Raw genomic sequence first — 22,003 nt, 5'->3', positions numbered from 1 at the left:
TGGCTCGTTCACCTCTCAGCTACCCACCCTGGGAGGTGGTAGGAGGTGGGCCCCTAGGACTGACTGAATAATGAGTGGACCTGTGACTTACAACAGCTCTGACCCAAGAGTGTTACAGCAGCTAAGTTCTTGACCCGTAAGCAAAGAAACTGAGGCCACACAGAGAGGTGAAGCAGAGTTTCAGATTTTATTAAGCCGGCTGGCTCAGAGGAACTAAACTTCTCCAGATTCTGAGCCCCAAATGCAAGGCACTGCAAGCTTATATGGGGTCAAAATGGGGGGGGGGGGGGGGGGTTAGGTTGCAGACCTGCTTGAAGACAGGAGGGAAACCAGAGGATTGGTCCTACTAAGTAACCTGCTTAACATTCTACTTGTCTCCTGGGTGGAGAGGATTGGTCCCGCTCGGTAACCTGATTAACATTCTATGATGACTCCTGGGAGGAGAAGGCAGAGAATGTTTTTACCTTTTCCTATTCATGACAACTCCTGGCTCTTGTACCATACACCATAGCTTCCAAAGCACTTTAAAACCTCATTCACTACCTCCCAGCTCTCTACCTCGTGACCTCCTGAAATGTATCCTTCCTTCAATTCTCCCTCCCTCGTCCCCTCACAGCCCTGTGCTTCTGGTCTAGTTTACAACTTGCTACCCTCTGCTCTGGTAGCGTAGTGGTTACGAATCGGGCTGCGAACCTTAAGGTCAGCGGTCGAAACCAGCTGCTCCGCGGGAGAAAGATGAGGCTTTCTACTCCTGTAAAGATTTACACCCTCAGAAACCCTATACAGGGTCGCTATGGGTCGGAACCGACTCGATGGCACATAACAACAACAACAACACCCTCTGCAAATAACAGTTGTGTGACTTCTGCCAAGTTGTTTAACCCCTCTATGCCTCAGTTTCTCTGTCTGTAAAAGGGGGAGGTGATGAAAGTCCTTGTCATACAGTTTTGGGGGAGATTAAATGAGATGCTGTTAGCTGTTATAATGATAATATTGATGTCATATGTTATGGTTTGAATGTCTGTTCCCATCACTGCACTGTCAATTCCTTGAGGACAGGAATCATATTGGGCTTTTCTGTGTCTCCCACAATAGGGTGCACAGTAGGATATGTATTCATGCCACAAGCACTTGCTGTATGCCGAGTAGTGAGATAGAATCTGGGCTGACAAATGGCTTGTGAGCTCAAGGGCCCCCAGTCGAGGTAGACACAGACTGTGGATAGAGTGAGGTAAGTAAGGATCATGGGTGCCCTGCTGAGGCACCGAGGAAGTCCCCATAACTACTTATTGATATGAATGGAAATGTCTCATTTGACCCCCACATCAGTAGAGTCTATGGGTGAGGAGATGGAGACTCAGAGGCTACTGAGAAAATCCGACCACTACTAAGTTGTGGATTCCTGGTGTGGCACTGTAGGATAAGCACTGAGCACTACAAGGTTGGCGGTTCAAACCCACCAGCTGCTCGTTGGAAACCCTGTAATTATAGTGTGACTCTGAAACTGAATTGACTCGGTGGCACTTAAAAACAACTCAGTCATGGATCCAAACCCCTGGCTTCTCAAGGAGGGGGTTATCTCCCCATCCCTCCCCTCACTGCTCCCCAGCCTCACCCAGAGTCTGGCTGGTTAAGTGTCCATTCATTCGGGCTCTCCTTTTGCTGCCCCTGGGCTCCGAGGTATTTTTAGTTCTGAGCAGCCACCTCTGGGTGGTGATTGGCAGCAAGTGGGCAGAGTTTCTGAGCCCTCCGTGTTGTTTCTGGCTCCACATGAGAGGTGTCTGGGCACCCCAGTCCACAGCTGCTTCATTGTCCCTGGGGGAGGGGCAAGGGGCTGCTGCAGCCACCGGGCCCGAGGCTGGGAGCATTCTTTCCTGTTGATTCATTAAAGGGAATGTTTGGGGCTCAGCTGGGGCGGGGCAGGGGCACTGAGGGGACATCCTGGACACAGGCAGCAACACCATCAGTGTGACTTGGCCGTTGGTAGGTTTCAGAAAGGTCCACCTGACCATCCCCCAGGTTGTGGCAGTCATTATTTACAGATCTGCCTCCACCCCCCTCCAAAGCCAGCTGGCCCCTCCCGCCCACCCCCTGCAGTGTCTAGCACTCCAACGCAGTGTCTAGCATGTAGGAGAAAATCAACAAACTATCTTTGAATGAATGGACCTTTGGAGCAACTCTCAGGGAACTGGGGGTAAGGAAGAGAGGGATTTTCTACAGCCTGTACTGGTCTCAGTCTCAGGAGGAAGCTGGGGACACCGAGGCAGTGGGAAGGGCTGGAGCCTGAGTGCTCAACTCCGGAGATGGGACTCCTCCCAGCCATTCCTACACGTGTTTTCATCCGCAGCAACCTGGGCCCTCCACACTCACCTCCCCCACCAGCTCCCCAGTTCTTCCAGAGTCAAGGATGCCTCTATCTCCTTTGTGTGGGGCTGGGGTGCAGGCTTTAAGTTCTCTCATTGACTATTTGAGGGAGCCCTGGTGGCGTCATGATTAAGCGCTTCTGCTTCTGTAAAGATTTACAGCCCTCAGGGCAGTTCTACTATGGGGCCGTTCTATTCTGTCCTATGGGGCTCTGAGTTAGAATCCATCCGACAGCAATGAGTTCAGGCATTACTGAGAGAGCAAGTTGTCTCTTAGGACTCCATGTTCCCATCTGCACAATGGGCACACTTAGCACTGAGCTCAGACTCGACACTGGAGAGGACTTCCAGTTTCTCCAGCTCCACCCTGACTTCATTTAAAGAAGTCTAGAAGGGATTCAGACCCTGCACTTTGTAAGAGTGAAGCGCTCTGAGCAGGGCTCACTGAATTTCATTCACAGGTTCCCTCCTTTTGCACAGGAGAGGGGCCGAGGCCACACAGGAACTAAAGGCCAGGGCGGAGTGTAGACACAGCCGTGGGGCCAAGCCGCTGTCCTCGCAAGCAGAGACTCTGATCCTCCCACGGTTCTTCCTGCAGGAGCACCAGCCTGTTTCCTCCGCTCAACTCTGAAAACAGCTGACCCTCCGCACCGGCTACACTCAGTCCCTGAACTGCCCAACCCTGCGGGACCCTGGGACACTGACGGCTGCGGAGGTGGGGCTCTTCCCCGGCACCCCGCCTCCCGGCCCGGGTCCCGCGGGGGGCGCTGGCTGAGGGCCCGGCGGGCGGGGCGCCCGGTTATTCCCGGTCCTCCCGGGGGCGGGGCCTCCTCCGTGGCCAGCTGCTGGAGGGGGGGGGGCGCCTGCGGGCAGCAGCCGTATAAAAGGGCCTGAGGGTGCCCCAGGAGGCCCGTTAGCCCTGCACGGCGGAGCCCTGGCCGGCCCCAGGCCGGGCCCAAGACCCCCAAGACGGTCCACGCCAACAGGTGAGCCCCAGCCTAGCCTGGCCCCAGATACTTCGAACTGTGCTGTCTGTCCCTCTGCCTCTCAGTCTTAAGACCTCTGGAGGGTTCAAGTAACGGGATCTGAGAACGTTGGGGATCATCGCAAACTCCCGGCCCAGACAGGCAGCCTCCTAGCCTCATTAATGTGTTTGCAGTTGGGAAAATGACCTAGTTTGGGAGCTTGGCCTCAGGCCCGGGATGGTACGCCCTTGCCTAAATGTGTTCTCTGTGTCTTGTTTATGACATGTTAGGGCAATCATTTCTCTGCCTTCTAAACTAGGGACGAGGCAGGGGAGTGGCAAGGTGGGTTCAAATGTCACTCCTGTGATTTAGGGGACCAAGAGGCAGGGAGGAGCTGGGTTCACCAACTAACCAGACCAGAGCTGATTATGCTCCAAGGGGTAGGGGGACAGGGCACTTTACTCCTCTCTCCCCCTCCCCAAAGCTGAAGACTGAGCAGGCAGCTGCTTCAGTGGCCCCGGGAGGGCATCAGTGTTGAGAATGGGAATCGCCAGTCCCCTAAGGCTGGCACTCTCTTCCGGGGACATTTGTCCTCTTCCAGCCAGGTGCCTGGGTCCTCTGGCAGAACCTGAATCAGGTGGCTCTTTGCCTCAAGCTGCCAGGATTCAGGATCTGCCGCTCAGTTGGGCTCAGGACTGGCACCAACCCCGTGCCCTCACACTCAGCCGGGATCATAAATCAACCAGCAACAGGGCGAAATTCAATTCATCTCCTTGCTCCCTTCCCTCTCCCCACTCCTCTTCCAACATCCATCTCTCCTGAGGTGAGGGCCCAGGTGTCTGGTGCCAGACTGTGGCTTTGAATCCAGGCAGGGACAAATCACTTAACTTTTTTGGGCCTCATTTTCTCACCTGTAGAATGGAGATAAGTATTCAATATCTTAAATGTAGTAGTATTATTAACCTCTTATATCTTAAATGTAGTAGTATTATTAATCTCTTATTTTAAACCTCCCTGCTTCTCCTCCATTTTCCTCCCCGTCCTCTTCCCTTACAATAGGTAGAGAATCACTACTCTTGAGTTGGTTCCTTCTCTCAGGGAGGATTTTCAGCCTGGTTAGTTTTTCTGTCCTCAGCTCCAGAGAATAGATGCAGCTGGTTGGGGAGACAGGAAGGTGGGAAAACTGAGAGGACTTAATGAAGGAGGCAGCATTTGGGTTGGGTGTTGAAGGATGTGTAGGAGTTTATATGAGATACAGAGAAAGGGCATGCTAAGTATAAGGAACAATGAGAGCAAATGCTTGGGGCCAGTGAATGTAGAATCTGTTTGGAGCTTGATCAGAGACAAATTTGATGCAAGCAAAAGCTATAGGGGTCTCTGCAAGGGGCAGGAAGTCTAGGGAGAGGGGCTGTCTCTAAATCTGACTCTCAGTTCCTGTTGCTGCTCCTTTTACCTCCTGATTCAGTGGACATCATCTAGTGCAGTAACTCCTGATGTCACTCTCCCTGTGGGTGGGATCAGCTGGTATCCCCGCCCCCATTCTTGAGTGGAGAGGCCTTGTCCTGCCCAGCTTCCCCTCCCAGTCCTGTCCCCTCAGCTCCTCCCCTCTCTCATTGGCCAATGCAGAGATCCTCTGGGTCTCCAACCCTGGCAGGCACCTTGGCCCTCCTTCCCAGACCCAGACTAACGTGTGTTGGGGGTGGGGGTGGGTAATGAGTCATTGTACTGGATGACTGGTGACAATATTCCTAGTGATGTCACTGTCTTAGCGGCCCCTCCTCCTACATGGGGACCCTGGGGTCATTTTGGTGTCACCCCTTCTGAAGTCTGTACACCCCTGCATGCTCCTGGGCCAGCTTTCATGACAGCAGGCTGCCCCAGTCTGAAGCCCATTCGTGCCCTCAGGGAAGCCCTTTGAAGAATGGGAGCTTGCTGGCTGGCATCACCCCAGCCTCTCCTAAGAGCTCCTCAGTACTTTAGGAACTTCAGCCCTATGCCAACCAGTAGACTTGCCTGACCACCCCATGTCTTAGAAGTGCTGCAGCTTAGACTCAAGAGAGGAAAGCACATGATTCCAAGCATACATACAGCTTGGTGCATCTTGATCCCTGGAGAGTCATCTTCTCAGGCAGGATCAATGTGATCACGGGACCCTCACAGCTGGAGGGCTCTGAAGCCAAGCCTGCCATCCCCTCTCATCATCTGGGGAGCTCAGAGGAACCGCAGGAGCTCCTGAGTGGGGAATGTCTGGGAAGGATGTGCTGTGGGAAAGGGGGTAGAGGGGATCAGAGAGGAACCTGAGGGATGGTGCAAAGAAGGGTGCCCTGGGCTTGAGTTGAGATAGGTCCTCCTTTGTGGAGCCCAAAGCCGTGGTTCTAAAGCAGCAATTACAGTTGTTCTTTGTGGCTAAGTGCTAATCGCTGTCCAGTCCACTCTGACTCATGGAGACGCCATGTGCTGCAGAAGAGGGTTTTCCATATGGTTTTCCGGACTGTGGCTCTTGGGAATCAGATCGCCTGCCCTTTCTTCTGATGCTTAACTGTGCCACTCAGGAATAGGTGTTATTTACTGAGTACCTAACATGCCCTGGTGTGGAGCTGTGGGTTAATGCGCCACACTGCAAAGCCGTTTGAATTGCAAGGTCAGTGGTTCAAGCTCACCAGCTGCTCCTCGAAAACCCTATACAGGGTTGCTACGGGTCGGAACCAACTCGAAGGCACTTCACAACAACAAACATGTCCTAGGTCTGTGTTAAGTACTTTACATGAGGGGCAGGGCGGGGGCTTCAAAAAGTTCATTGAAACGTTCCATTATCTTGTAATTCCATTTGTCCATGAACTTTTTGAAGTAGCCTGGTATAATGTTTTATTTAACATCCATAACAGTGCTGGGAGGCAGGGATTATTAGCCCCATATTACAGAAGAGGAGATTGAGACTCAGTAAAGTTAAGTACCTTCCCCGAGGTCACATAGCCAATAAATGGTACCCAGACTCCATCAATGCCACCACATATGATGTAGCTGCAGGTGTCCTGCTGTCCTTTGTCCCTGCCAGCAGCTGTCTGAGGTCATGGGTAGAGATGGTGGGCAGTAGGTCACCAATGTCATGTCTATTTATTCCTTAGGTGTCTTGGCCCCAGCAGCCCTTGTAGTCTCCGTGATGTGGTTCCCAGCAGTCACCTTCCCCCTGATCCTGCTGCTGCTGGGCCAGGCCCCTCCAAGCAGGCCACAGCCACTGGCCACCACGAAGCTGCGGCTGGTGGGCCCAGGGAGCAGGCCCGAGGAGGGCCGCCTGGAAGTGCTATACCAGGGTCAGTGGGGCACCGTGTGTGATGATGACTTCGCCCTGCAGGAAGCCACCGTGGCCTGCCGCCAACTGGGCTTTGAAACTGCCTTGACCTGGGCCCACAGTGCCAAGTATGGCCAAGGGGAGGGTGAGTGACTGGTGCTACCCAGAGGAATGATAAGAACTTGGTGGCAGGTATTTCTCAGGGATGGATTCACCGAGACGCCAACGGAATGCCCATCCGTTAGTCCCTTTAACAGTCCGCTCCAATGACCTCCTCCATGGGGCACTTCCCGAGTGTTCCAGCTGCACATGATTCTTGCTCTGACCCTGTCTCCTGTTACCACTATCGTCACTGTCACCACCATCACCATCTCTAAGCTCTAAGCCAATGGCCATTAGCATTGCCAAAGAGTGCACGCTCAGCAAATGTTGTTAAATGGATGAATGGGCAAGCAAATAGGTCTAGTTACTAGGTGGGCACAGGCTAGCATTTCCCAAAAACAGATTCTACAGGACCAGATGCCAAGAGGAGGCAGTAGGCAGGGCTTTGAATATCAAGATCCCCAGAGAACCATCTCCCTACTTCCTACTCAGGACCCATGACCTGATTTACAAGACTCCCTCCTGAGTATGCACCTGCCCTCTGCCCCCAGGCCCCATCTGGCTGGACAATGTGCGCTGTGCGGGCACGGAGAGCTCCCTGGACCAGTGTGGGTCTAACGGCTGGGGCGTCAGTGACTGCAGCCACTCAGAGGACGTCGGGGTGGTGTGCCATCCTCAGCGCCAGCGTGGCTATGTTTCTGAGAGGGTCTCCAATGCCCTCGGGCCCCAGGTAAGCAGGTGATTCAGGACCTAGCAGGACTGGGAGCTTCTTGGATGGGGAGTGTGGAGGAGGAGGGTTAGGGAGAAGGAACAGAGCCTGGGGTCTGACGCCCTGGTTTTAGCCCAAGAGCAGGTGCCTGGCTAAAGGCTGGGCCTGTGGGGAATCTCAGAAGCTACTCCACACAGGAGAGGGAGTAGGGGAGCAAGGGGCTGCCTCCCCCACAAGGCCCAGCCACAATTGGTGCCTCTTCCCAGCACAAACAACCCCGAGCTAAAAACAGCCCAAACCAAACAACAGGAGTGGGCAGGGCCAGCCGCTGGATTCTGCACTCTGCCCGCCAGGCAGCCTTCCGCCTGAGGACAGCTGGCCCTGGACCACTGCACGTGGCAGGCTGTGATGGGCACCATATTGATCTGAGTCACCCAAGGCTGAGGGCTTCTGGGCCAGGTTCTGCTGGATGTCTCTGCTCTTCCCAGAGTGGCATGATGAAGGCCACTCTGCCTGGTGAAAGTCCCCCAAACTGCCACAGATCCCCATCCTAGCCCCAGGAAGCACTCCACCTACTTTTCCTTGTGTTTAGCACATTTGATGAGGCTGACAACAACAAATCCCATCGCCATTAAGTCAATTCTGACTCATTGCAACCCAATAGGGTCCAAAGCTGTAAATCTTTATAAAAACAGACGGCCCCACCTTTCTCCTACAGAGCTGCTGGTAGGTGTGAACTGCCAACCTTTGGTTAGCATCCAACTGCTGTAACCACTATGTCACCTGGGCTCCTTGGAGTTGAGGAGAGAGTCCTAGAAAAACCATGCTTCTGCCTTGTACTCACTGTGGGTCTCCATTTCCTGACCTGAGGAGGGGGTTGGTGGGATGGTATCTGAGGTCTCTGGGCTGCAGGGCACAGCAGGTGAGGCTGGAGGAGGCCTGGTGCCCACAGGTACTGTGCACCCTGCAGGGCCGGAGGTTAGAGGAGGTGAGACTCAAGCCCATCCTTGCCAGTGCCAAGCGGCAGAACCCAGTGACCGAGGGGGCCTTGGAGGTGAAGTATGAGGGACATTGGCGGCAGGTGTGTGACCAGGGCTGGACCATGAACAACAGCCGGGTAGTGTGCGGAATGCTGGGCTTCCCGAGCCAACAGCCTGTCAACAGCCACTACTACAGGTAGGGGGCGCTGAGCCAAGGCCAGAGGGCTTGGGAGGTGGTCTCTGACTCTGTGTGTGAGGGAGAGAGACCTTGCAGAGGGCAATGAAACTCTCAGGGTGGGTGTCAGTGGGTTTGAGGGGTGGATAGAGAGTTTGCCTGAATTTCCAGGAACAAGGTACTGGGAAATCTTTAGAAATTTTAAGAAACACACAAGCTATGTGTTTCTGACTTGAAAACTAGACTGTCCTGAAGCTACTGACAGCCTGCCTACAAGTGTAGACGGGCCTCAGCTCTGCCAGGCATCGGCTGTGGGCAGCTTGATAGTGCACCTGGTCCTCAATTACCCATTCCTGAGAAGTCTCTTAACTTTGCCCCAGTGAATGATCTCAACAGAGTCCCAGCAAGGCTGTGCTGGGTTGTGTGTAAGTGAAGCATAGGGAGGGAGAGGGTTGGGAAGAGGAGACAAAATTACTGTCAGAACAGCACAGAACTGTCAGGAGTAGTTGCGTCAGCCCCGGATGCCAGTGAAAACTGCGTGCTTTTCACCAGCGGAGGACCAGCACGAGGCAAACATCTGTGTTTGTTTCTCTTGGTTAAGGGGTTGGAAATCCCCTACTGGCTTTTGCGTCTCTGACTTAGGCCATCCTGAAGGAGGGAAGTCACATGCTCCATCTTTGGGGATGGCTGAGATTTGGGCCCTGGATCCCATTGCCTATAATTACACATCTGGGTGGTGCTGACTCATCCAACATCCACGAGGACAGTTCTGATTATAGCTTGGGTGTCTCTGGGGTGGGCTGCCCTGACCAACAAGGTCTTCACCTTCCACCTGTCCCTTCTCTCGGGGGCTCCCCCTAAAGGCTTCCCTTCACTTGGACTGGAGGGAGATGAGCTAGGAGCTGCAGGCCTCAGGGGACCTTGTTAGGCCTTGCCTCATTCCCTGTGAATGGTAGTCATTGTTACCTTACATGTTTACTCTCCTGGGGCTGCTGTGAGATTTGTGGACAAGTTTACACATTGAGAAGTCCAGAGCAGATACGAGGCACCTAAGTGGTAGGGAGTGGGGCTTCCATACCTCTTCCATGCCCCACTTGTGTTTTGCCTCCACAGGAAGGTCTGGAATCTGAAGATGAAGGATCCTAAATCTAGGTGAGGAGGGGCCTCCTTAATGGGGTTTGCTGAGGGATGAGGCATGAAGGGCCTCCCCACCCGGAATCTCCCTGGTCTTCCAGGCTAAAGAACTTGACTAAGAAGAATTCCTTCTGGATCTACCGTGTCACCTGCCTGGGGACAGAGCCTCACATGGCCAACTGCCAGGTGCAGGTGTCTCCAGCCCGGGGCAAGCTACAGCCAGCCTGCCCAGGGGGCATGCACACTGTGGTCAGTTGTGTGGCAGGGCCCCGCTTCCGCCCACCCAAGGCGAAGCCTCCTCACAAGGAATCCTGGGCACAGGTGAGTCCCTCGGCTGCACCCAGGGCTCCTCAGGGTCCCCAGGACAGCAGGACAGGAGAGAGGAGGCACCAGTGGTTCAGGCTGGGGTTGACTTTCAAAGGACAGTTTGCAGCCCTCCTATCAATGGGCTATGGGTGTCACCTGCCAGGAATAGAAGGTAAACATAAAAACAGTAATTAAATTGTAGCTACATCCTGTCTAGGGTGAAGGTGCTGAACCTCAGTCTGGCCCTTTGTTTTAAAAAGGAGGTGAGCTAGCTCTAGTAAGGTGTTACAGACAGACTGGCGCCCAATTGGCCTTTGATGGCATAGAAGACAAAGAATTACAACGAATAACTCCCCCTCTATATCCCTGCACCTCCCCAAAATCAGTTCACAGACTTGTTTGAATAAGTGCTGACCCAGAGACAAGAAAGAAGCCATGGCTCAGAGCGAGGAAGGGACCTGCCCAGGGAGTGTTGAGGTGCAGGCTTGCCTCCTAAGGCTCTCTCCGTTGAGCTGAAATCTGTTATTACTGTGGCTATTATAAAAGCAATCTCCCACATTGCCAGTGAAGAAGTGGAGGCTGAAGGCCTATCCAAGGTGACAGCTGTGGGAGGTCTAAGGCAGGAGCCTCCACTTAGTGTCCATTTGGAGGTCTGCTCAAGTCCTAGGGCCCTGCCCTCGTTTCCAACCTGAAGCCGTTTTCTCCCTGCAGGAGCAGAGAGTGCGCCTGCGCTCCGGAGCCCAGGTGGGCGAAGGTCGGGTGGAAGTGTTCATGCACCATCGGTGGGGCACTGTCTGTGACCACAGGTGGAACCTCGTCTCTGCCAGCGTCGTGTGTCGTCAGCTGGGCTTTGGCTCTGCTCGGGAGGCCCTCTTTGGGGCCCAGCTGGGCCAAGGTGAGGGGTCTGTGGTGGTGTGTGAGTTCCTGCCATGCCAGGCCCAGGACAGGAACTTCTGTGTGGAGGGGAAGCCACAAGTGAAGCTTCCAGAAACAGTGCCTCACCCAGCACCTCCCCCCCCACCCCCCACAGGACTGGGCCCCATCCACCTGAGTGAGGTGCGCTGCAGGGGGTCTGAGCGGACACTCAGTGACTGCCACGCCCTGGAAGGGTCCCAGAATGGTTGTCAGCACGAGAATGATGCTGCTGTCAGATGTAACGTCCCTAACATGGGCTTCCAGAATCAGGTGCGCTCAGGTCTGCCCCGGGCTGGGGCTGGGGGAGCAGGTTACCAAGATTTCCCCCGGCACGGGCATCCAGCGGGGAGGAGATGCAGCTGCTGTTTCTGCCTTGGGCTCAGCTGGCCCTCCCACCCTACCTGGCCAGGCCTGTGTCCCTCAGGTCAGGCTCTCAACTCCAGATGGTAGGGGACCACAGGGGCTCTTATGGTGGACCACTCTTCTACCACACCTTCTCAAGGCACCTGTAAAGTTGGAAAGAAGGGGCCAGGTGGGCCTGGGAAGTGTAGAGGTCGGGTGGGATGAAGAGGGTCCTAGTCTCAGTGCTCAGGGGACCAGGCAAGCCGCCCCATGTCTCTTATCTTGGTTCTCTCGGGGTTCACATGTCATAGCCACTGAATTGAGCCAGCAGATGTGAAAGCCTTTTACAAACGGTGAGTTATTCATCGTAGGATTTCAGACCAGGTAGGAGGAGGACAAGTACTTGAGCCGGAGGCCCTGGTGCAGGTTTCACGAGCCTATTTCTCCATCAGACAAGACCACTGTTGTTGTTAGGTGCCATCCAGTTGGTTCTGACTCATAGTGACCCTGTACAGGGTTTCCTAGGCTGTAAATCTTTATGGGAACAAAGTTGAATCTTTCTCCCAGAGTGGTTGGGGATTTGAAGTGCTGACCTTGCGGTTAGCAGTTCAACATGTAGCCCACTATGCTACTAGGACTCCAGACAAGGCCGTTTGTTGCTGTTGTGTGTGTCATCACGTCAGTTCCAATTCATAGTGACCCTCTATAGGGTTTCTGAGAGCAGCAAGTGGGTTTGATCCACCAACCTTGTGGTTTGCTAAACCTACAGCGCCATACCAGGACTCCCGGGCCATTAGAGACCTTCTAATAAAATGACCTCTTTCCAGAGGAAGCAGACCTAGGGAAGGGGTCTTGTCTAGGCTCATAGAGAGCTATCTTGGGTGGGTCTCCTTCCTAAGGCCCCTGCTTCTCACACGCCGGCAATCCTTGCAGGTGCGCTTAGCTGGTGGGCGCAGTCCCGAGGAAGGTGTGGTGGAGGTGCAGGTGGAGGTGAATGGGATCCAACGCTGGGGGGCTGTGTGCGGTGACCACTGGGGGCTCACCGAAGCTATGGTGGTCTGCAGACAGCTCGGTCTGGGTTTTGCCAACCATGCCATCAAGGTAGGTTCCTGTCTCGAGCCTTCCCTACAACCCCTTGGGTCCCCCGACTGTGAGACCCAAAGCTTCCTCAGAAGTTGCACTCTGTTCACTCATTCAACAAGTCATTAACTGAGAGACACTCTGGGTCAGACCTAAGGCTACATGCTGGAGAGACGTGTGACCAAGAAGATAGACTCCTGCCTCTGGGATCAGTCAAGAGGGGGGTTATTGTCATGTGCTGTCGAGTTGTTTCCAACCCACAGCGACCCTGTATAGGATTTCCAAGGAGCGGCTGGTGAGCTTGAACCACTGACCTTGTGGTTCAAACGACTTTGCAGTCCAGAGCATTAGCCCATAGCACTCAGTTCACAGTGTTGCACACAGAAAGCATGGCTAGAGGAGAGGCCATGCACAGGCCTGCCTGGTGGCCAGTGAACGCCTAATTCAGCTGAGAAAACAAGAGACCAGGGATTGGACGATGGTTATCAAGGGGGAGAGTGGTGTAAGGGATGAGGATGGAGGAGGCAGGGACCAGGGTATGCAGATGTTTGAAAGATGCTTTCCTTTGAGAAAACAGTAGGGGTGGAAACAAACCTGGATGCAGGGAAACACTCAGGAGGCTAGGAATGAGGTGGCTTGGACCAGACTAGTAGAGACACATGGGTAGAGTCAAAAGCTGTCAGGGAAGCATGATCAAGAGGACTTAGGCCCTCTGCAGCTGCACCCACACCAACACGTAGGGCACACCCTGCCTGCAGCCTTGCCTGGAGAGTCAGGTCCAACCCTGAGTGCAGTGAGGAGCAGCTGGGAAATGGAAGATGTCTGGGTGTGGAGGACAGGAGTCCTTTCTCCAAATAGCTGCCTCCACACATAAAAGACATTTCTAGTACTCATAGGGCTACCACGGGGCTGGGGATTCCCTTATTAAAGCATCTCAGGTGAGATGGGATGGTGAGCGGGATCCCGGCTCTGACGCTGGCTGTTTTCTCAGGACACCTGGTACTGGCAGGGGACGCCGGGAGCTGGAGAGGTGGTGCTGAGCGGCGTGCGCTGCTCTGGCACTGAGCTGGCCTTGCAGCGCTGTCAGAGACATGGGCCGGTACACTGCTCCCATGGCCCAGGCCGCTTCTCGGCAGGAGTCTCCTGCACAGATAGTGAGTACCATGAGGGGCCCCGGGGACCCAGAGCTGGTCTTGGAGTGCCAGCTCAGCCATTTACTAGCTGCATATGGCCCTGGGAAGACAAGCCTGTTCTCATGGAATGACTGTGAGAATGAAAAGAGAACATGTGAAAAAAAAACAAAGCAAAACAGAAAACATCAGTGTGCATCACATCACCTTGAATAAGGGTATTTTTTCTTGGAATTGTGAGCGGACTCCTGGGGCACGTCTGTCCCGCAAACCCCGATTCTCAGGGCAGCTGCCAACCAGGTCTGTGTCCAGCCCAATGGCTAAGGGTTGGCATCTGACGAGCAGATACTTTTCTTGCCAATCAAACTTCAGTCCTGGGCCATCCCTAAGCTTTGTGAACGAGCTCTAGAGTATTCTCCTCATGCTGGGCCTTTACATCACAGCCTCCCCAGTGGGGTTATGTGGTGTCAGAGTGGATTTTCCTAACACCCAGCTCCTCACCCACAGCAGCAGCTCTCCTGATGGCTGTGCTCAGCTACCACTCAGACAGCGTTCCTCCTATGTGATTGTTCTCACCTCTTCCCCTCCCTACGTTCATTTCTTTCTCTCTGGAAGCTCTCCTCTTCCCCCTCAGGAACTCTCGGGCTTGTCCGTGGGCAAACACTGGCTCTTTGCAAAGATGCTGGAGGAAGGTGATAGTGCAGGTAACCCCTAGCAAGCCCTGGATGCAGTCATCGAAATACACCAATGTTCCCATTGCCCCTTGGTCAGTGATACCTCTGCCCCAAATCTCAAAGCTGTACCCTGGTGTTTTGCACCATGAGAAGAAGGGGCTGCTTTTCTTCTCTGATGTCATGTGACAATAGCTGTGGCTCTGCACATCTCTGTACTGCCTCATCAGGAGGCAGTGATAGTAGTGATGGTGGAGTAGGCATGGGATGGCAGAGGAGGGCACAGCTCCAGAACAGGAAGGCAGGCAGAGGTCTCAGAAGAGAGATGCATAGAAAGCCCGGCATGGTGCCTACTGGAGCAGTCAGCTTAGAACAGGGCCCTTGCAGGAAGCACAGGCCTAAGAACTGCAGCGGAATGTACTACGTCAGTGTGCGTGAGCAGGCTTGTCGGTTAAGTGGCCCAACTCTCCTTCCCAGCTGTCCCATTCTCTGAAGAAACTATGGCCGAGAGAAAAGAGGATTACGTGGCTAAGGCAGCCCAGCTAGGCAGCAGCAGTCCTCTGTGAGGGTGTTACTGTGGCTGGTTTTTTGGAAAGTGGGTTGCCAGGTCTTTCTTTTGAGGTGCATAAATGGACTCTACCTCTCACCTTTCAGTTAGCAGCCCAGTGTGTTAACCGTTTGCACCCCCAGAAATTCTTGAAGGGGGCCACACTCCCTTTTATTACAACTCCTGACTCAGAAATCCACTGACCCACTGCTGTTGATTTATTCCAACTCATGGCAATCCTACAGAAGAGAACTGCCCCAGTGGGTCTCCGAGGCTGTGATGGACAGCTTCCTTCTGATCCCTAAACTGCCCTTGCTTTCCCAGCTCACTTGGGGTAAAGCTGCCTTTCTACCTTTTGACCCTCTCCTCCCGGCCCCCCTGCCCCTATGCTGCCCTAGGTGCTCCTGACCTAGTGATGAACGCCCAGCTTGTGCAGGAGACGGCCTACTTGGAGGACCGTCCACTCAGCCAGCTGTACTGTGCCCATGAGGAGAACTGCCTGTCCCGGTCTGCAGACCTCATGGACTGGCCCTATGGACACCGGCGCCTGTTGCGCTTCTCCTCACAGATCCACAACCTGGGCAGGGCTGACTTCCGCCCCAAGTCTGGGCGCCACAGCTGGATTTGGCACCAGTGTCACATGTGAGTGCCCAAGCTTGGCCCTAGAGGGTCAGGGACTGAGAGAGTCTGATCTTCCCTGGGGATGTGGGCTCCGCAAGTCTTCCTTCCCAGGTGCCTGACTGGCCCTGCCTCCGGAGGCAGTAAGAGAATCCCAGTAGCATCAAGTTGCCATCTCCATCTTTCTTGCCTCCCCGGGAATGTGCCCATGTTGATGGTCCTCATGGAGAGACACCATCACCAGCAGTAAATGGTATCTGTCAGTTTTCCTATGTTGCACCTCGGGCCATCCGTGTCTCTAGAAGCAAGGTAAACTTGGGACTCCTGGAAACCAGGATGCTGGCTCTAGTGACAGTAAGGCAAGACCCCCAGGATAGTGTGCATAGACTGGTACTAAAAAGGAGACAAAGGGCATTCTTTCAGGAGCCTTCCACCCAGACAATGGGAGACAATGCCTGTGACAAAGGCAGCCTGGGAAACACAGGAGGCTTCCCCCCAGGACACAGCAGTGGGTGGGAAAGCTGAGAGGAATGGGCAGCAACCATGGGACTTGGCCTTGCCTGGGATAATAAGCACCTTTCCCTGTCACATGAACAAAGTTGTCATTACAACTGGATCGGGAACAATGGTAGCAATTTGATCCCTGCCTGAGCTCCCTCCCCAGCAGTTTAGCTCCTAGGCTGGTCCCTGCACCCATTGTCCCTTCCTCCCACCTCCACTTTGGGCCTTGAAGTCTAGCACCAGCCTCCTGGAGGCTACCAGGGCAGAGGTTTTACCTCATTAAAACGGGGTAAGACCCTGGGTGATGGGGTAGGAGTGCCAGGCAAGAGGCTGTGGATTACACTGATCTTGGGACAGAGATGGGTGCTTCCTCCTAAAATGACTTTCCTCTGGGAAATGATGGGGCCTCAGTCTCCTGCCAACCCCTCTCCTCTCTTGCAGGCACTACCACAGCATTGAGGTCTTTACCCACTATGACCTGCTCACTCTCAATGGCTCTAAGGTGGCTGAGGGCCACAAGGCCAGCTTCTGTCTAGAGGACACAAACTGCCCCACAGGTATGTGGCTTCCTATCAGCATGGCTCCAGGAGTGCCACCTCTCATGTTCTATTCCTTAGCACCTTTGGGACCAGACTCCCTCTGCCCTTTCTATCCTCCCAAGGGAAACCTTGGTTTGGAAACAGTCCTCAAGGCAATTCAAGACCAACTCCTCACCTTTTGAAACATTAGGTGATGGTCTCTACTTCTTCTGCATCCCCAACACACTGGGTTTTGTTGTTGTTAGGTGCCATCGAGTTGGTACTAACTCATAGTGACCTTATGCACAGCAGAACGAAACACTGCCCAGTCCTGGGACAACCTCATGATCGTTGCCACACTTGATCACATTGATGCTGCCACTTGGTCAGTCCATCTCCCTGGAGGTCTTCCTCTTTTTCTCTGGCCCTCCACCTTACCAAACATGATATCCTTCTCCAGTGACTGGTCCCTCCTGACAATATGTCCGAAGTATGACAGATGGTTTGGCCATCCTGGCCTCCAAGGAGCACTCTGGCTGCACTTCTTCCAACACTGATCTATTGGTTCATTTGGCAGTCCATGGCACTTTCTATATTCTCCTCCAACACCATAACTCAAAAACATCAATTCTTCTATGGTCTTCCTTATTCACTGTCCAGCTTTCGCATGCATATGAGGTTACTGAAAATACCATGGCTTGGGTCAGGCGCACCTTAATCCTCAAGCTGGTATCTTTGCTCTTCAACACTTTAAAAAAGAGATCTTGTGTAGCAGAGTTGCCTAATACAATACATCACTTTATTTCTTGACTGCTTCTTCCGTGAGTGTTGATAGTTGATCCAAGAAGAATCAAGTCCTTGACAACTTCAATCTTTTCTCTGTTGATAAGAATGTTTATTGGTCCAGTGGTGAGGATTTTTGTTTTCTTTACATTGAAATGCAATTCAACTGAAGGCTGTGCTCTTTGATCTTCATCAGTAATGTTATTAAGTCTTCTTCACACTGGGTATCACTTTAAATACTTGACCATTTCTATCTTAATTCTTATAGCTATGTTAAATTCACCTCTGCAAAATTCTTTGAGGGCATGGACTGTTGGATTCATATTTGTATACCCACAGTTCCTAGCTCTTAGAAATGACATGGTGAACACTGGATCTTCAGAAGGTTGGATAGATGGATAAATGAATTAGCGCAGCAAGGCTGAAATCTACCTACCCTAAATCTAATGACCTGCTCCAGTGCTGGGCTCACATTTATTAGGAATTCTGCCTCAGACACTCGGCAGCTGAGTGACCACACACAAATTAACTTAATCTCAGTTCTCTAACCTGTGGGCACAATGGCACTTAGCTGGTAAGGCTGGTGTAAGAATTAAATGAGGAAAAATGTGATAGACCTAGCAGAGTACCCACTCAGTCCCTCAAAAACGATCTGAACCTTTCCTTACAGGACTGCAGCGGCGCTACGCATGTGCCAACTTTGGGGAACAGGGAGTGACTGTGGGCTGCTGGGACACCTACCGGCATGACATTGACTGTCAGTGGGTGGACATTACAGATGTGGGTCCTGGGGACTATATTTTCCAGGTAAGATATAAACTGGGCAGTGGTAGGGAACTCATCACAGGAACCCCATTTCCTCCAGATGTTCCAAAAGCTTCCGTGAGACCAAATGAAGGGACAGGTTCCCATGTAGTCTTCCACAAGGCTGTCTGCTCTGCCGCAGAGGAATGAGCGTTGAATCCAGATCCATACACCCTGGGTTGAGTTCTCAGTCAATGGACAATAGGCAAGTCGCAGCTAATCAGCTGTGACTTCTCAGTGTCCATCTGTGAAATGGGGATGCTGCTGCCTTTCTAGAGCTGGAACCAACTTTACGGTACCCAACAAAAACAGTGCCTTCCCCTGTGGTGACTGTAGGGATTCAGATACACACCTCACAGAGTGCTGTGTGTAAAGAATCATTATACTGCCAACTCAGGCAGCGACCAAGTCACCAGTTACATTTGTCCCCTTCTCTCACTCCAGGTAGTTGTGAATCCCAAATACGAGGTGGCAGAGTCAGATTTCTCCAACAACATGATGCAGTGCCGCTGCAAGTATGATGGGCACAGAGTCTGGCTGCACAACTGCCACACAGGTAACTCTGAGTCACTGTGGGACCAGCCCAGCACAGGCTCTGGGAGCTGGGAGACTGGACATGTGTGTGTAAGGCCAGGGATGAAACAGACATGAATCTCTTTTGATATTTTTTCACAAGTAGGTTTCTAGAAAAACAAGTCAGTGTCATGCAATAACTGCGTATACCTCCATTTCTTCCTGCTCCCAACTGTTCTAGGATTGTGCTCACCACCTTAAGCCACACAAGAATTTTCCCCTTTCCAGTCTGTTACTGTTTTCTACTCCTCTTCATATGGTTTTTCTCAGTTGTCTCTATCCCAAGCTGAGTGCCTCACATGCAGAAGTCGAAGTCCTCCATGCCATGTTCCTGTCTCCATCTGCCGGGAGCAGTGGAGGCCAGAGTACTAGACATTTATAGTGTGGGTAGCATCAGACAAAGGGAAAACCAATGATTCTGAAGGGCACAGAGTAAGGAGGAGAAGCAGCAGTCCCTCCACCTCCCAATGTGAAAATGCCTCATACACGAAGTGGCTTCAAAAAGCTCATGAGACAATGGAATTTCCCCAGGAACATTCCTGGTATCAGCAGTGCACTCACAGCCACACTAATGTAAGGGGAGGGGTGGGCACAGTGGTTCAGATGCAAACATTAAGATCTTTAATAGTGTGGGACAATGTGCCAGGCACTGGAGATGCCAACAGTAAGATACAGGAGCTCAATGTCAACTGTAGTAAGCATACGGACAACCCTAATGCCAATAATATATTAAAAAAACCCAGACATTTACTAAATGCTGGGCAAGCATAGAGAAATAGCATAAGCCTAGGGAAAGGAGTTCTGGTAGCATAGTGGTTATGAGTTGGGCTCTAACCTCAAGGCCAACAGTTCGACACTACCAGCTGTTCCACTGGAGACAGATGAGGCTTTCTGCTCCCTTAAAGATTTACAGCCTCAGAAACCCTATGCAAGGTAGCTACGAGTCAGAATCGACTCCATGGCACACCATCAGGGGCTGGAAAAGGCCTTTCAGAAACAGTGACATTTCATCTGGGTTTCAAGGGAGGGGCAAACATCACAGGAGAAGAGAGTAGGAGCAGGAGCGTATTCAGGAGGCTTCACTGGGTTCCAAACCTCACTCCACCACTTTCTAGGCAGAAGACTGCCAGGTTTTCTCTTTTGCAGCAGAGGGATGCACATCTCAAATTCATTAAAGTTCTTTGTAAGGAGGGTGCTGATAGTTCTAAGAGAATGGAATTCCTCCTGTGGGCTTCTTGGGAACCATTTCTGCTTTCAGAGAGTATCTCTGGGAACTGAGGGAAGACAGAGGAAGAAGAAGAAGAAGGAATCGTCTAAGGCTTCTAATTTGCGTGCCTGGGTAGACTCTGCTGCCATTAACTGAGACAGGAATTTGGGAGAGATTGGGAATTTGGAGTCTGAGGCTGGGAAGATGGAGATAGCAGATTCTGCAAATGCTGCAATTGGGCTGCAAGGGAAGCCCGGTGGTGATAAGAGAAAGTAAAGTATGGCAGTTCTGCAGGTCCTTTCACCAATGGTCACCAAAATAACCAGCTGCTGTTGAGTCGATCTCGACTCCCAGCAGCCCTGGTGGTGCCGTGGTTAAAGCACTAGGATGCTAGTTCAAAACCATCTGTTTCTCCATGGTAGAAAGACGTGGCAGTCTGCTTCCATAAAGATTACAGTCTTGGAAAGTCTAAGGGGAAGTCCAGCTCTAAAGGCTATAAGCCATCCATGGTTAGCGATCTCTATGTATGTCAGGGTCGTTGTAGAAACAGATGCACAACTACGTGAGAGTCTGATGTTACTTAATGAAAGGACTATTTGTAGAAGTGTGCAAAGTATGAAAGAACAAAGACGGTGAGACATCAGGAATTGATAGAACTGCAGGGGAAGAAATATCCCAGCCTCTCTCTCCTTTTACCCTCTAACCTCTTGCTGTGGCTTCCCAGTGACCTGGCTCAATCAGAAACCAGCAGAGCAAGAAACCAGAGTGATGTAATCTGTAGGGGTCAGTCTCCCACGGCACAAGAGAGAACAAGGGCAGAGAATGCTTCTGGGAAGGGGACAAAGGAGAATAACCAGCAGGATAGTTTATTCTCCCCTATTTCCTTGAAACTACACACCCATCCTGGGTCTGTTTCTACTGAATGGGTTGGTGTCCATGGCCATGTCTGCACTGATGGATGGATGAGCTGGCTAGAATGGTTCTGGGCGTTTGTGACGTTGTCAGGGAAAGGAAGAAACTGGCTTCTGATCGCCTTTCCTTTGGCCCTCAGGGGATTTATCCCGAGCCAATGCAGAACTCTCCCTGGAGCAGGAGCAACGTCTCAGGAACAACTTCATCTGAAGTCATCACCACACTCCCAGTCCACACACCAGATACCTCAGCTTACTGGAGCCATGCCCTTCACAGAGCCCTAATTCAGAGGGAAAGGGGCCAGTGCCAAGGGGCACCAACAACCTGCTCAGGAAGTCTTCTGAAGGCGAGATTACCAAACCAGGATGTTGCTGGGCCTATCTGCTAAAGGCTTTTGGCCTATGGCTTCCAGACTCTGTTCACTGAGCTCCTCATCCATAAGGAAACCTTTCCTGGATTGTGCCCCAGTGTTCCTTGCTTCAGGAGCTCTCAGTTCATTAGAGATGGACTATGACCCAGGTACTTTGTAAATGTCCTAGAGGAGTAGAAGGCAAACGACCAAAACACACAGGAGGTGGGGGCCAGCTCTTTGCTAGCCCAAAGCAACACAGCTCAGGCCAAACTGGCAGAGATAGGGGTAGATTCAGACTCTTGCTATTTGGCCTCATCCCTCCTACTTTAACAGTCTGTCTTTAGGGGTTTTTTCCTTTCAAATATCCTTGGAAGCTAAGGCCTTATCTCCTGATGGGCCTATACCATTGGTTACTGAGTGCTTGCAATGGGGCAAGTTTCACAGAAGTGGCCGAGTAGAGCCATCCTGCAGAGCAGCAAGAAAAGGCCAAGCAGAAAAGCTACTGGGATAATATGGGCCCCACCCACCCCTGCCAGGCAACCCAGGCTCTCTCAGGACCATCGTGCATCTCAGGAGTAACTTCAAGTTCAGGTCTCAACCAGGTTTCTAGACTGAACTTTGCATTTCACAAATTTTTGCAATAGGTCATCATACCAACCCCTAATATCCATAGGAATAGAAAGACAGCTCCTGTTGAATGGAGAAGTTAGAGGGGAAACAGTTAATTAAGAACTGAACCTAGGAAAGGCCACTATCCCTGCTTGATGTGGCCGGGATATGCTCTTGCTCAGGTAGTATAAAATCCCATGATCTTCTTGGAAATGACTCTTACTTAATCTTTTCTCCCTGAGATACACTTAAGAGAGGATCCTTTCAGATCTGACACTTGAATGCCAATAAAGGTTACCTATCATGGGCCGCTACAAGGACAAGACCAGCTGTGATTCTGTAAACTAACGTTACCACTTTTCCCTCCCACTGAGCTGGGAGTAGCATTGCAGGGCACACATTCTCATGATGGTGTGAG

At 52.3% G+C, this 22,003-nt stretch overlaps 1 protein-coding gene across 1 annotated transcript; it reads left to right on the top strand.

Annotated features, from left to right (window-relative positions):
- Positions 1-6,459: 6,459 nt before the first annotated feature.
- Positions 6,460-20,834, top strand: LOXL4 (lysyl oxidase-like 4). Its single transcript, XM_006831461.1, has 14 exons — positions 6,460-6,762; positions 7,271-7,449; positions 8,399-8,604; positions 9,697-9,735; positions 9,819-10,038; positions 10,735-10,918; positions 11,054-11,208; positions 12,214-12,381; positions 13,352-13,514; positions 15,107-15,350; positions 16,269-16,384; positions 17,799-17,935; positions 18,377-18,488; positions 20,764-20,834. Exons 1-14 carry the CDS (start codon positions 6,489-6,491, stop codon positions 20,832-20,834), a joined length of 2,268 nt encoding a protein of 755 aa, XP_006831524.1. The 5' UTR covers positions 6,460-6,488.
- The last annotated feature ends 1,169 nt before the right edge of the window (positions 20,835-22,003 follow it).

This window comes from Chrysochloris asiatica, unplaced genomic scaffold, assembly GCF_000296735.1.
Source record: "Chrysochloris asiatica unplaced genomic scaffold, ChrAsi1.0 scaffold00003, whole genome shotgun sequence".
Classification (NCBI taxonomy): Eukaryota; Metazoa; Chordata; class Mammalia; order Afrosoricida; family Chrysochloridae; genus Chrysochloris; species Chrysochloris asiatica.
The sequence above is the reverse complement of the archived record's forward strand: the minus strand, read 5'-3'. Positions and strand labels throughout refer to the sequence as shown.

Bases quoted from the DNA above. Each gene is read 5' to 3' on its own strand.
- LOXL4 (XM_006831461.1), top strand. From the start codon at position 6,489: ATGTGGTTCCCAGCAGTCACCTTCCCCCTGATCCTGCTGCTGCTGGGC. The intron at 16,385-17,798 runs GTATGTGGCTTC...CTTTCCTTACAG, and splicing joins GGACACAAACTGCCCCACAG to GACTGCAGCGGCGCTACGCA. The intron at 18,489-20,763 runs GTAACTCTGAGT...TTTGGCCCTCAG, and splicing joins GCTGCACAACTGCCACACAG to GGGATTTATCCCGAGCCAAT.